At 40.8% G+C, this 15,357-nt stretch overlaps 1 protein-coding gene across 8 annotated transcripts in view; it reads left to right on the forward strand.

The window, feature by feature from the left end:
• LOC140385791 (focal adhesion kinase 1) overlaps window positions 1–15,357 on the forward strand; it is a 904,772-nt gene that overhangs the window by 537,451 nt on the left and 351,964 nt on the right. For all 8 annotated transcript variants that reach the window (XM_072468319.1, XM_072468317.1, XM_072468318.1 and 5 more), the window contains 2 exons: window positions 2,080–2,220; window positions 7,886–7,963. In XM_072468319.1, coding sequence (XP_072324420.1) covers window positions 2,080–2,220; window positions 7,886–7,963 — 219 coding nt within the window. The remainder of the gene's footprint in view (window positions 1–2,079; window positions 2,221–7,885; window positions 7,964–15,357) is intronic.

Raw genomic sequence — 15,357 nt, forward strand, 5'->3', positions numbered from 1 at the left:
GAATTCGCTACCACAGAATGTAGTTGACGCCATGTTTTCAAGAAGGCGTTAACGGAAACAGGTTACTGAGTTGGACGATCAGCCATGATTATAATAAATTGTGGAGCAGGCTCGAAGAGACAAATAGCTTCCTCCTTCTCCTGTTTTCTATGTTTCTATGAATATGAAGGCACGCATTCCATTAAGGGTTTTGATTATTTTTTCATTATTTTCTCTACCTTCTGGCATTTTTGTCACATACGTACCAGAACCTCATATGTTTTTGGACCTTCTCCATTTAGAAAGTACCCTGTTCTGACCAGCACTGCTGCTTCACAACACCAGGGTCCCAGGTTTGATTCCCGGCTTGAGTCAATGTCTGTGCGGAGTCTGCACGTTCTCCCGTGTCTACGTAGATTTCCTCCGGGAGCTCTGGTTTCCTCCCACAAGTCCCAAAAGACGTGCTTGTTAGGTGAATTGGACATTCTGAATTCTCCCTCAATGTACCCAAACAGGAGCCGGAGTGTGGCTACTAGGGGATTTTCACAGTAACTTCATTGCAGTGTTAATGTAAATCTACTTGTGATAATAATATAGATTATAAAGATAAAGATTAATTTTTTAGGTTCACAGTGGATGACCTCATATTTATTTACATCAAAATCCATTTGCCACAGTTGACATGTATGGATTTTAATGTAATTTTATGCTTCCATCTATACTGCTTACAATGCCACCTGTCATTGGCAAATTTGGATATGTGGTTTTCTATCCCATCATTTAAATCGCAGTGGCATTCCTGCACACCAGAATGTCGGGTGTCCTCAGTTTTGAGGCAGAACTTTGTCTCCAGTGAAACTGGGCAGTGACCACATAAACAGGTGCTTCTGTGACAGATTGGACTCGATCCGAATCTGATGGCTATGTTGAAACTCTGTTCAGTTTGTTCTTTGTAACAATTTGATGCAACTGAATTGCTTGTTAGGTATTTCAGAGCACAGTTGAGAGTCAACATTTGAAGGACAGCACTGCCCTAAAGGACATTCGTGAACCAAGCAGCATTTTTATGACAATCCAAAAGCTACATGGTCACTATTACCAGATTTTTATTCCAGAATTATTTAATTCAGAAACCGTCATGGTGGAATTTGACTGAGTCTCTAGATAACCGGTCCAGTAACATAACACTACCCTACCATACCTACACTGTGTAAATTCTGGAGTTTATATCAAAGGAGAATGTGAAGGAAATAATATTTGTTGTGTATCAATCCAGACATAACAGATGAGTAAAGAAGTAAGTTAATACCCTTTCTATGAACCTACAACTAAACCCCAGTTTCCCAAATTAATATAAATCAACAGTGATTATCTGATAAATGATCAAATAAAATGTGAATTAGTAAAGTGCTAATTGTGGTAAGTGATTAAGATATGTTTGTTGAAAGATGATGCAGCGTATCAAAGATCTGACTTTTAAATAAAGGTATCTGATATGCTCCAGATTATGTTTTATCCTTTGAAAAGCCTGTTCAGGTAACATGTGTTGTTCAATTGTAATGTTGCAGAATGTCAATTCTACCACTTCCAACAGATGTTTAACAGCAAAAATCGCATACATTATCATCAGTAATGGGTATTTGTAGGCAAAATGAGTAGCATTTGCAAATAGATCAGATTGTTAAATGAAACGAAAATTAGTAAAGTTTCACCCACCCAGGATAAATTTGGAATAAAGCTTCAATTAATCTGAACTACTATATAGAACAGAGGAAGACGATCAAGTTGAAAACGTGTCATCTTTAGGCATTGTAGCAATCACTACAAATCAAATCCATTGACAATCATGTTCAGTCTTCAGGAATTTAGCCAGTTCTCAATCTACCGCAGCAGATTACTGCTAATGCCACCACTCTATCTTGTCGAAAAGCCTCTTATATAATGTTTAATTATAATGATCCCACATTTCTTACTCCTAGGAGGGCATAGTCTGAAGGATGACAATAATAGCTTTAAAGGAAAAATAAACTTTATAAGCAGCCAGGTTTTTGAGTTGAAAATCTATATCTTCCTGATAAATAATTCCAATTTCTGTTTTAGGCCAAAACGCTAAGGAAGTTGATACAACAGTCTTTTCGACAGTTTGCCAATTTGAATGAAGAGCAAAGTGTTCTGAAGTTCTTTGAGATTCTGTCTCCAGTTTACAGATTTGACAAGGAATGCTTCAAATGTGCCCTTGGGGTAAGCTTTTACACTGATGTTTTGATAATTTATCAAAAAGGATGATATTCTTAAAGTTAATCGTGTTTCCTTTGATCTAAAGCTAGTGTGGATGAATACATACAATGTAGCAGAAGACTGATGTGGTAGTGTAGTGCTGGCTGCATTCTACTGCTGAACGCGTATTCAGGTTGATGTGTTTTTCATTCCTTATCCATGTAAGATACTTTTCGCTGCTTCAGCTTGTCCAATTTCTTTCACAAGTTCACTATGAGAAAGAGAGTAAGAGTATACAAATTCATTTGTGGACATTATCGATTGGAGAATGTTTCTAATAAATTTCAACTTCCAAAATATGAGCCGAATCACGAATGTGAAAGAGAGAGAATAATTAAATAAAAGTTTGACAATCTACTTCATTAAGAAATTCCTGTCTTTCATATATGTAGAGTCCATTGTCTACAAAACCTTCAATAGTGGGCCATTGATCAATTTTCTTATTTTACATAGCCTGTGTTTAAATGTTTCTCATTTTTATTTGCTTATTTCTCCTTCAATTATCATTCATCAGTTATGCTCCACAAACACCTTTTCTGTCATTTTAGCTTTCTTTTTGATCACATGCCCCTAAAAAAGCTCTCCAAAATACTATTATATAAATACATTAATGTATCAAATGAAAACCACACAAAAAACATAAAGTTTCTCATGAACTTCAACATCTTTCCAAAAGCAAACCTCTCTCCCTCCATACTTCTTCACTGACATGGAATCCTGATTTTTTTTAAAGTATTTTTATTCAAATTGTTAACAATTTTCATTACAACAGGAAATAAACCCAACATAACCCCCCCCCCCCCCCACCCTATCAGTTGACTGTAACTAGTTCTCCAAAATGCAGAATAAACAAACTCCATTTCTTGTGGAACCCCTCATTCGCCCCTCTTAGGACGAATTTCATCTTTTCTAAATGCAGGGATTCCATTAGATTCTCCAGCCACACCAAGGCACAGAGTGGAGAAGCTGCCCTCCACCCCTACAAACCCCCCCTGCGAGTGATCAGTGAGGTGACAGCTAAAACATCTGTCCCAGCACCTGTCTGCAACTCCAGCAGGTCTGACACCCCGAATATGGCCCCCCAGGGGACTAGGCTCCAAATCCATATGCAAGATCACCGACATGGTGCTGAAAAACAATCTCCAAAATTTCCCGAACTTCAGGAAGGACCAGAACATATGTCCATGATTAGCAGGACCCCTCCCAAACCGTTCACAAATATCCTCTGTCCTCTCAAACAACCGGCTCATCTTCAACTTAGAGGGGTTCCATAAGAGATGGAGTTTGTTTATTCTGCATTTTGGAGAACTAGTTACAGTCAACTGTTAGGGTGGTGGGGTTATGTTGGGTTTATTTCCTGTTGTAATGTATACCACCTTTTTAAAAATAAATTTAGAGTACCCAGTTCATTTTTTCCAATTAAGGGCAATTTAGTGTGGCCAATCCACCTAGCGTGCGTGCATATCTTTGGGTTGTGTGGGCGAAACCCACGCAAACACGGGGAGAATGTGCAAATTCCACACGGACAGTGACCCAGAGCCAAGATCGAACCTGGGACCTCAGCGCCATGAGGCAGCAATGCTAAACACTGCGCCACCATGCTGCCTGGTTGTGTACCACCTTTAACTGTATCAACCCTAGCCTCGCACAAGAGGTTGAGGCATTTGCCCTCCGCAGCCCGTCATACCATAATCCTTTCTTCAACAACATCCCCAGCTCCGGGGCAGCACTGTGGCACAGTTTGTTAACAACCTGTTAACACAGTTTGCCCTTGGAAAAGGGCAAAGAAATAACAGGAATAAAAGTTTTAAATTGGGAGAAGACAAATTTTGAAAAGCTGAGAGGTGAACTGACTACGGTTGATTGGATACAGTGGTTAGCACAGTTGCTTCACAGCTCCAGGGTCCCAGGTTCGATTCCCGGCTTGGGTCACTGTCTGTGCAGAGTCTGCACATTCTCCCCGTGTCTGCGTGGGTTTCCTCCGGGTGCTCCGGTTTCCTCCCACAGTCCAAAGATGTGCAGGTTAGGTGGATTGGCCATGCTAAATTGCCCTTAGTTTAGGTGGGGTTTCTCCCCGTGTTTGCATGGGTTTCACCCCCACAACCCAAAAGATGTGCAGGGTAGGTGAATTGGCCACACTAAATTGCCCCTTAATTGGAAAAAATGAATTGGGTACACTAAAATTTAAAAGAAAAAGAAGAAAAAAAAAGTTTAGGTGGGGTTACTATGTTATGGGGATAGGGTAGAGGTGTGGGCTTGGATAGGGTGCTCTTTCTAAGAGCCATTGCAGACTCGATGGGCTGAATGGCCTCCTTCTGCACTGTAAATTCGATGATTCTATGAAAATCAAAAGAAGTTTAGTCATACATTAAGAGAAAGAATAACTAAGAAAATAGTAGGGTACATAGAACTTATGCATTGATGCAGAAGAGGCGGGCAGGACTCTCAATGAGTATTTTGTCTTTGTGTTGCCCAAGGAAAGGGATGATGTTAAAGCGGAGGAATGTAAAATATTAGATACAACAAGCATTACGAGAGAGGATGTACTGGAGAGACTGTCACCCTTGAAGGTGGATAAATCATTGGGCCGCATGGATTGTATCCCTGTCTGTTAAAGGAAGTCAAGGAGGAAATAACGATTTCTCTGAGGATCATTTTCCAATGCTCGCCAGATACAGATGAGGTACCAGAGGATTGCAGGTCTGCGAACGTTATACCATTATTTAAAAAAGAATGTGAGCGATAGTCCAGAAAATTACAGGCAGGTCAGTCTGAATTCAGTGGTGGACAAATTATTGGAATCAATTCTGGAGAGACTGATAAACTGTCACTTAGAAAGGTGATCAGAGATAGTCAACATGGATTTGTTAGGGGTAGATCATGTCTTACTAACTTAATGGAATTTTTGAGGAAGTAACAAGGAAGAATGATGATGATAGGAGGCCATTCGGCCCATCGAGTCTGCACCGGCCTTCTGAAAGAGCACCTTACCTAGGCCACTCCCCTGCCCTATCCCTGTAACCCCACCTAACACGCACATCTTTGGACACTAAAAGGCAGTTTACCACGGCCAATCCACCTAGCTGGCACATCTTTGGACTGTGGGAGGAAACTGGAGCACCCAGAGAAAACCCACGCAGACACGGGGTGAACGTGCTAACTCCACACAGATAATCACCAAATGCCGGAATTGAACCCAGGTCCCTGGCGCTGTTAGGCAGCAGTGCTAACCACTGTACCAGCTTGCCCGTCCCTTTGGACATAAATGTGGTAGGCATGATTGGGAGATTTGCAGGTGACACAAAAATTGGCCATGTAGTTGATAAGTGAAGAGGATTTCTGTTGTCTTCAGAATTATGTTGTTTAGTTGCGTGAGCGGACAAGTGACAAATGTAATTCAGTCTGGAGAATTGTGAGGTACTGCATTTGTGGAGGCAAACCAAGCTAGGGGGATACACTGTAAACGGGAGGAGAGTGAGGAGTGGAGGGAGGAAGTGAAAAACCCTGGAGTGCACATCCTCAGGTCCTTCAAGATGACAAGGCAGATGAATAAGGTGCTAAAGAAAGCATATGGACAAAGTATAGAAACAAAAGCAGGGATGTAATACTGGAACTGTATTTATGTCCAAAGGGACGGGCAAGCTGGTACAGTGGTTAGCACTGCTGCCTAACAGCGCCAGGGACCTGCGTTCAATTCTGGCATTGGGTGACTGTCTGTGTGGAGTTAGCACGTTCTCCCCGTGTCTGCATGGGTTTCCTCTGGCTGGTTAGGCCACAGCTAGAATTTTGTATACAGTGCTGGTCAACACATTACAGGAAGGACATTTGCAAGAATGTTGCCAGAGATTGAAAAATGCAGCTATGAGAAAAGAGTGGATAAATCAGGATAGTTTTACTTAGAACAGTGGAGGCTGAGGGCTGACCTAATTGAGATGTACTAAATTATGAGGGGCTTATATCGGATGGACAGGAAAAATCTGTTTCCCCAGCTGAGGAGTCAGTTACACGGTCCTAGATTTAAGGTAGAAGGATTAGAGGGGACATGAGGAAAAACATTTTCACACAGTTCAATAAACCTGCAAGTCTCTGAAAAGTATAGGCAGTTTGCTTATCTGTCCAGTTTTGGTTATGATGATTTTTGCTGGAGGCCGCTGTACATTTTCAGAATGATAGTTAGGGTTGCTTTGTTTGTGCTATGTCTTTGACCATGTTTCAGTGGCAGTGGGATTGCTTTACAGTATTGTTCTGATCTGGCATTGTTTTGTCGCACTGTCATGCCATTTGGTGTTCGTACTTGAAACAGTCTGACTATTTTGGCTGGATTCCATCAGTTAGGTGTTGTACGCAAACCTTCTGCCGATGTTGAGGTTGGGTAGGTCGTTACCTGCATGCCGGACTTTCATCTTCCCCTGTTTTTCAAGCAGTGCATCACGTACTCCTGGGAGTATTGATGAGTGGGAGGTTTGCCCATACTTGTCTGCCAATTAGCAATTCTGCATTGGTTCTGCATTGTGATGTTTGCAAATGCGGAATCATGTTATGATCATTGACCAAACCCCATGTTATCAATGGGATCTGGTTCGGGACCAAAAATGTTTTGCTAAAGGTAGACGAAGTTTGAGATTTAAAACACTTGCTACATGAATAAAGCCACAAGATTCCACCGGTTTTGAACAAACAAAAGTAAGCTTTACTGTAAAAGGTTAGAAGATAAAACAATTTCCAAATCTCTTAAAATCAGCTTCTATATTTCTTGCTGGCCAACTCAATTTTTTGGTCATTCTTTGTTGGTTTCCAAAACACTATCAATCTTCATGCTTAATAATCGTCCTTGCAATATTATAAACCTCTTTTGTAATATGTAGATTATAGAAGTTCTTCTCTGATGGTATATGCAATTTATTACTGAATATACTTGATTGCAAAACATACATTGCAGTATAAATAATTATTGCACAAAATTGACACTGAACAATATTAGAGCATGTGACTGAATTCATGTTATAAAAATAAGATTCCTTCTTTGGTTCACTGCTAATGATGGGCATTAAAGTGACCAAAATGTATTGTCTGCGTAATATTTATCTTTTAAAACTAGCCAACAGCTTCTTTGTATCAAATTATGGCACAGCAGCCTTGAGTCATTTAGAATTAGTTTATTGTAGCCAAAACTTGTAATAAATGATGACCTTAAATGATGCAAAAATTTAGTGACGATGCTCAATTTCTGTGACCATCTTTGAACATGCCCTTCATTAAAGTCTGAAGTTGCAGTCCTTTCTTTCAAATACTCTTTCTCCAAATTTTAGCGTAGTTGACAATTTATTTTTAAGACTCGAGGCAAAGTAGATGGGAAAAGAAAAGGATTGGCAAGAAAAGCCTTGGTAAAATAGATCAAATATTTGATCCTGCAGTTTTAATTTGACTTGGAATTTGGAAGTAATGTCGTAGTAGGTCGATCTGTGCTACTGTGCAGACCACTTAATGTATGTAATGATTTTGTGAATGTACAGTTTTTTTGAAATATTTGAAGAACCTAATTCAGTAATATGCATGGTTTGAAACAGAATTCATTGAATGCTACAATTCCTATCATTCATTTCTGTGTTTTATTTTCAATCTTCAACAGTCAAGTTGGATAATTTCAGTGGAATTAGCAATTGGACCCGAAGAAGGCATCAGCTATCTTACAGACAAAGGCTCCATGGTACATATCTTCATCACATTTCTTTCACCAAAATAGTATATGTATTCCTTTCTTTCCCCTCTCATCAAAATGAAGTTGTAGTATTTGCAAGTTAATATTTACTTGGAAAAGCATGGGTTAGTAAATAGTGGCTAACACAGCTTTTATGAAGGCAAATAATATCTGACTAACTGGAATGAGATCTTCAGTGAACTAAAGGAGATGATTAAAGGTTGATGTTAACACTTTCAAAAGGTGTTTGTAATCATGCTGCATAATAGACTTTAAAAAAAAAAATTTAGAGTACCCAATTCATTTTTTCCAATTAAGGGGCAATTTAGCATGGCCAATCCACCTAGACTGCACATCCCTGCAAACACGGGGAGAATGTGCAAACTCCACACGGACAGTGACCCAGAGCCAGGATCAAACCTGGGACCTCGGTGCCATGAGGCTGCAGTGCTACCACTGCGCCACCATGCTGCCTTTGCTGCATAATAGACTTGTTAGCAAAATTTAAGCCCAAGGAATTGAAGTGATAGCTTGGATATTATATTGGTATGAGACAGAAAGCAGAGAATAGTGATGAACAGTTGTTTTTCAGACAGAGTGGGTTGTGGTGCTAGGGTGTCGATGGTCAATTTGCGAGGAAGGATACATTGATGTCCCCAGGGGTCAGATTGGTATCATGGCTTTTACTGATATATAGTAATGACCTGGAACTGAATTTAGGATGTTCTCTTCCAAAAAGTCAGTTGTGAAGGTTAGAACTCGAGCCAATCTTTATATACTTCTGTATTTATTTATAGAGTTACACATTACAAATATAGATCTCCTAATCCACTGACCACAATTATTTTTATTTATAAAGGATAAAGTGAATGCCCACTTAATGACCACCATCTGCATACAATTAAAAACAACTAATATACAATTGACATTCGTACCTAATTCCGAATTTTGTAAATGACACAAACTTGCAAGTGCAGTTAAGTGAGGAAGATGGGAAAAGACTTCAAGAGAACATAGACTGGTGAAATTAGGCACACGACAGATGGAATTTAATGCAGAGAAGTGTCAAATGAGGTTATAAACTAACTTGAAACATTTTATTTTTAAATTTTTTTTCTCCCAAATTTACACCCAACAATAATCAGTAACGAATGTAATGTCAATCCCCATATCAATAACAACGATCCCATCCTCCCACCAAACCCCCAAACATTAGCCCGCATGTTAACATAAACAAATGACAAAAAGGAATCAGGAATCACCCATAGTCACCATTAACACATAGAGTCCTTCTCCCCCCAACCCTCCCAGCCCCCAACACCCCTAAGAGCCGGCTCATCCTCGCCCTTGTACGGTGCGCTCTATACACCACCTTCAGCTCTATCAGCCCCAAGCTCGCACACGAGGTGGAGACGTTCACCCTCTGGAGCACCTCGACTGAAACATTTGAAAGGGCTGCAAGTTCAGAAAGATCTGGAGATTCATGTGCAAATGTCTTTGAAAGTGACATGTCAGGATGATAAAATTGTTTTGAAAAAAATTGAATCCTTGGCTTTATTATTTGAGGCATGGAGCACAACAGCAAGAAAATAAAGTGAACATATATATGTTTTTTAAAAAGCTGGTTCGGCCCCAGCTAAAGTATTGTGTTCCTCCCTGGGTCCCACACTTTTGGAAGGATGTGAAAATCTTTAAAATGGTACAGATGAGATTTACTGGAATGATACTCAGGATGAAGAGCTTTAGTATCTGGAGATACTTTCCTTGAAGCAGAGATAATTCAGAGAGATTTAATAGGGTGTTCAAAATCTTCAGGGATTTTGATGGAGCAAATGGATATGAACTGTTTCTACTGGCAGAGGTGAACTGATGGAGAGGGGAAGAAAAAAGCAGGTCAGTATTTATAAATTGAAAAGATTGGCTGTTTTTGAGTGTCGGCAACATGTTTTGCCTAAGATATTGATCCATCTTTTATCTTCGCAAATACTGATGGAATCATCATGTATCTGCGGCACTTTGTTTTTGCTTCACAGAGTGTGAATCTGATCTGTATGGCCTGACTCAGAATGGATCATGACCCACTGAGCTTATCGGTATAATTGCAGTACTTCTTACTCGCTGTTAGTGGTTTTGATCAGTTCACAGATGTACTTCTGCAATCTAATAGTGATCCAATGTTTTTTTTCTCTATTTCTGGTTGAGTTAAGATGAATCAGTTGTGCTAGGTTTAATTTAGTATTTTGGCTGATGGATATGTTGAGACGTGAGGATCTTGATTTAAATTGCTAAAATTCAAGGAACAACTCAAAAAGCAAATGATTGTACTTTGTCCTGTGACTAGCTCTCTTTTAATAATAAAATGATGTTTCTGTTAAAAATATATAAATGTCACATATATACTAGAAACAGTAGCACCTAAAATGTAAAACGTAGAGTAGTGCGTTAAAGTACATGTACACTAAGACTGCAGTTGTGAGATGTTGAATTGACCTATTATCAGAGAGCTCAATAACCAAGGGCCATAGAGTTAACTAAATTGGTTGAAGGATTTAAAGAGGAGTTGAGCATTTGTTTTTCAGCCACAGGATGATGGGCATGTCTTATCAAGTGCCCTAATACTTTTATAAACTTCAATTAAATCATCCTTCAACCTCATCTGTTTCAAACAACCCCATCTGTTTCAAACAACCCCAGCTTATCCTTCCTCATAGCTAAAAGTTTCCATTCCTGACTACATACTCATTAGTCTCTTTGTATCCCCTCTAATGTGATCACATTCTTCCTGTCATGCGGTTATCAAAACTGTACCCAGTACACTAGCTGTGGTCTGACATGTGTCTTATATAATTCTAACAGAACCTCCTTGCTCTTGTACTTGAGACCTTGACCAGTAAAGAAAAGTATGCCTTCTTGACCATCTTCTCTACTTGCCCTGCAATCTTCAGGGATTAATAGACATACACTTATTGTGCATTCCCTTTCCATGTTTGCCTTTCTCAAAAGCATTGCTTTACATGTCTCTGGATTGAATTCTGTTTGGCAGTTTTCTGCCTACCTGATCACTCCATTGATGTCTTTGTACAGTTGACAGCTTTGAAAACCAATCACAATTGATATTCGTATAATCTGAAAGCTTCTCAATTGTTCTCTCTACATGTAACCCTAACCCTAACCCTAATCCTACATGTAAGTTAAATATCATGAACTGCAAGGGACTGAGTGCTGAGCCCCAAGAAGCCAGGAACTGTGTCCAACCGCAAAGAAATACCCATCAATCAGAAAACATTGTTTCCTGCAAAGGAGCCAATTTTGGGTCCACTTGCAACTTTCATTCGATCTCCTGAGCTTTAAACTTTCTGACCAGTCAATGGTCATGGGACCACTCAAAAGCCTCGTTAAACTCTGTGTAAACTGTCAAAGTTGTAAAGTGGGAAAGGCCAATTTTACTCAGCTGATTTGGCAAAAGTGGACTGGGCACAGCTCAGTGTCAGAGCAGTGGAAGACATTCAGAGAAGAACTAAAGAGGATTCAGAACAAAAGTGTTCCACTAAAGAAGAGTGAGATTCACAAATCTAAACACCGACCTCCCCAGTCCACCAATGGATGGTGAAGAGCATACAGAGTAGGCAGAAAAAGAAAGCCGACATTGGATTCATTAAAATGCACATGCTTTCTGGCTTCAAAAGCGAGTCAAACCCTTGACTGCAGATGCTGGAAAACTCAAATAAAAATGGAAAATGCTGGAAAAACTCAGCAGGTCAGGCAACATTGCAAGAGAATTGAAATAGCAAACAATAAAAAGCTTTGGGTCATGCTCACAGACTGAATGGAAGTGCTCTACAAAGACGCGTCAAATCTGTGTTTGGCTTCCCTAATATAGAATTTACAGTGCAGAAGGAGGCCATTCGGCCCATCAAGTCTGCATTGGCCTTTGGAAAGAGCACCCTACTTAAGCCCACGCATCCACCCTATCCCCGTATCCCTGCAACCCCACCTAACCTTTTTGGACACTAAGGGCAATTTAGCATGGCTAATTCCACCTAACCTGCACATCTTTGGACTGTGGGAGGAAACCGGAGCACCCGGAGGAACCCCACACAGACATGAGGAGAACATGCAGACTCCACACACACAGTGACCCAAGTTGGGAATTGAACCTGGGACCGTGGAGCTGTGAAGCAACTGTGGTAACCACTGTGCTACTGTGCTGTCCTATATGTGAACTGGAAATATGCATTCACATGTGTATTCCCTATTCCAAGTTGCATATATTATTCTGGACCTGGGAACTGCAACACAATTTCAAAATTTAGAGGTGTTGAATTGTAATTTACATCTGCGCCAAACAAGTGTCGAGCAATGACCATCTCCAATAAGAGCCAAACAAGTGTCGAGCAATGACCATCTCTGATAAGAGAGAATCTAAACATCACCCCTTGACATTAAATGGTATTACCATGGCTGAATCCCCCACCCATCAATGATCTGGGGGTTACCATTGACCAGAAACAGAACTGGATGAGGCCAGAGGCTAGGAATACTGCAGCGAGTAACTTGCCTTTTGACTCCCCAAAGCCTCTCCGACAACTACAAAGAGTGTGATAGAATACTCACCGCTTGCCTGGATTAAAAAAATTTTTTTACAAGTAGGCTTACATTAACACTGTAATGAAGTTACTGTGAAAAGCCCCTAGTCGCCACATTCCAGTGCCTGTTCCGGTACACAGAGGGAGAATTCAGAATGTCCAAATTACCTTAAAGCTCATCTTTCAGGACTTGTGGGAGGAAACCAGAGCACCCGGAGGAAACCCACGCAGGCGCAGGAAGAACGCGCAGACTCTGCACAGACAGACTCCGCACAGACAATGACCCAAGCTGGGAATTGAACCTGGGACCCTGGCGCTGTGAAGCCACATTGCTAACCACTATGCTACCGTGCTGCCCGATGAGTGCAGCTCCAACAATACTCAAGAAGCTCGACACCATCCAGGACAAAGCAACCCATTTGATTGGCACCCCATCCACAAACATTCCCTCCCTCCACCAACGCACAGCAGCATATACCATCTACAAAATGCGCTGCAGGAACTCACCAAGGCTCCTAATGCACCACTTTTCAAACCCATAAACACTACCATCTAGACGGACAAGAGCAGTAGATACATGGGAACATCACCACCTGGAGGTTCCTTTCCAAGTCACTCATCATCCTGACTTGCAAATATATCGCTGTTCCTTCACTGTCACTGGGTCAAAATCCTGGAACTTCCTCCTTAACAGCACAGTGGCTGTACTTAACACCACATGGACTGCAGTGGTTCAAGAAGGCAGCTCACCACCCCCTTCTCAAGGGCAATTATAGATGGGTGACAATTGCTGGCCTAGCCATTGAAGCTCACATTCCATAAAAATTAATGAAAAAAAATGTCTTTTGATTTCACATGTGAGTTTTGGTCTCTAATTGGACCTTCTCTTTCCTCTTGATATTTTTGTATTTATAAAACATCTTTGTGTTTTCCTTGATTTCAAATATTTTCTCCTGAATTTGTATTCCTAATTTCCCTTTTAATTTCTCCCTGAACCGATCAGATTTCTGTGGTATTGAGCTTTGGCTTCTGATGTAGGCTTTATTTTTCTGCCTCAATCCAGTCTATATGGTCTGAACCATTCAAGGCGAGGTTGGTGGGCTGGGGAGGTTGTGAATCCCACTCTGCTTTTTGTACAATGTATTTGTTCTGATTCCTCTATATTTGTTCTTTCCTGAATGTCTCCCACTGCTCTGACACTGAGCTGTTCCCAGTCCACTTTTGCCAAATCACATCTCAGTTGTGTAAAATAGACCTTTCCTCACTTTACAACTTTTACTCTTGACCCTATTCCGTGACTACATTGAATCTAATTAAAATATGATCACTACTTCTAAAATACTCTCCCCCTGATGCTACTTCCACCTCTCATACCAATTCCTTAAAACTAAGTCCCGAACTCCAGAAATGCTTCTCAGAAACATAGAAAATAGGAGCAGGAGGAGCTATTCAGCCTTTTGAGCCTTCTCCGTCATTCAATATGATCATGGCTGATCATCCAACTCAATAGGTTGATCCCGCCTTCCTCCCCAAATCCTTTGATCCACTTCGCTCCAAGTGCTATATCTAACTTCTAAACATACAATGTTTTGGCCTCAACTACTTTCTGTGGTAGCGAATTCCACAGGCCGTCTACTCTCATGGGCTTGCTACCTACTGGCTAAAACAAGTCCTGAATGCATTTTGAGAATTCTGCACCCTCTGTACTTTTTACACTGAATTTATCCCAATTAATATCAGGCTATTATCCTTTTGTTTTTACATTTCTCAGCACTTTCCCTCCTGTCCGCAGCCGGCACGCCAGGCTCACAGAAGCTGTGCTCACATGTGGCCTATCGGAGGCAGAGCATCGCAGGCTGATGATGTGCCAACGGTGTTGTGGCTGCACGCGGCACAGGACCCGATGATGCAAATTTGGAGGGGGCAGGAGCATTGCGAACCGGCGCCTGCCCCGATTCCAGCGTTGGTAGCCATTCTCCACCCGATTGCTGTTCCCAGTTCCACCTTCGGGCTACGGAGAATCCCTCCCATCATATTTTTTTTAAAGCTGTCTTTGCATTTAGGAAGGGTCCTCTCCATGCACAGACATTTGCCTCAGTTAATTTGTGTGTGGAAACCATGTCCTATATTGCATTCATCGAAGTACAAAATATTTACTGTAAATTTTACTGCATTAATAGAGTTGTTCACAGATCACAGTGAATACTTGGTCGTTAATAGCTATTCTTTGTTCTTGTATTCAGTTGCAAATCCAACCACAACCACACAACTGTGATAACTTGTTTGCAGTGCCACCCTGTGGAACACTTTATTTATGGCTTGTAATACAGCCATAAAGGAGTAACTTGGAGTAGAGATGTTTTGATTCCTTCACAATGTGCATTGATTTCCCTCAGGCCCTGCTGCTTTATTTAAAATCTGGAGAATTATAATTGCAGTGCAAGTTGCAGGAATACAGCATTATATCATTGGGAAGTGAATTTCATTCCAACCTGTCTTCTCGTGATGGACTTACATCTGTTAAGACCTGGTTTCCAGTTAGGGAAACTGTTTAGCTGTTTACAGTTCTGTGAAGCCCATGTCCTTGACCCCAACTGCTGATTGTAGGGTGACTGGCTCTTTGTGCAATAAATAGAGTGACATTGGACTTAGTGCAAGGAGAATGCCAAAACATGTTATCCTTTCACCAGTTTCTAAAGCTAATAATGCACACTTTCAAGGGCATAGCCATTTTGGGACCGTGCAGATAGTTTTGACAGCAATGTATGTGAGGTTTCCCTGTTGGATTTGTGTCATTGAAACAAGAATTTGAATGAA

This window comes from Scyliorhinus torazame, chromosome 11 (assembly GCF_047496885.1).
Source record: "Scyliorhinus torazame isolate Kashiwa2021f chromosome 11, sScyTor2.1, whole genome shotgun sequence".
NCBI classification, from domain to species: Eukaryota; Metazoa; Chordata; class Chondrichthyes; order Carcharhiniformes; family Scyliorhinidae; genus Scyliorhinus; species Scyliorhinus torazame.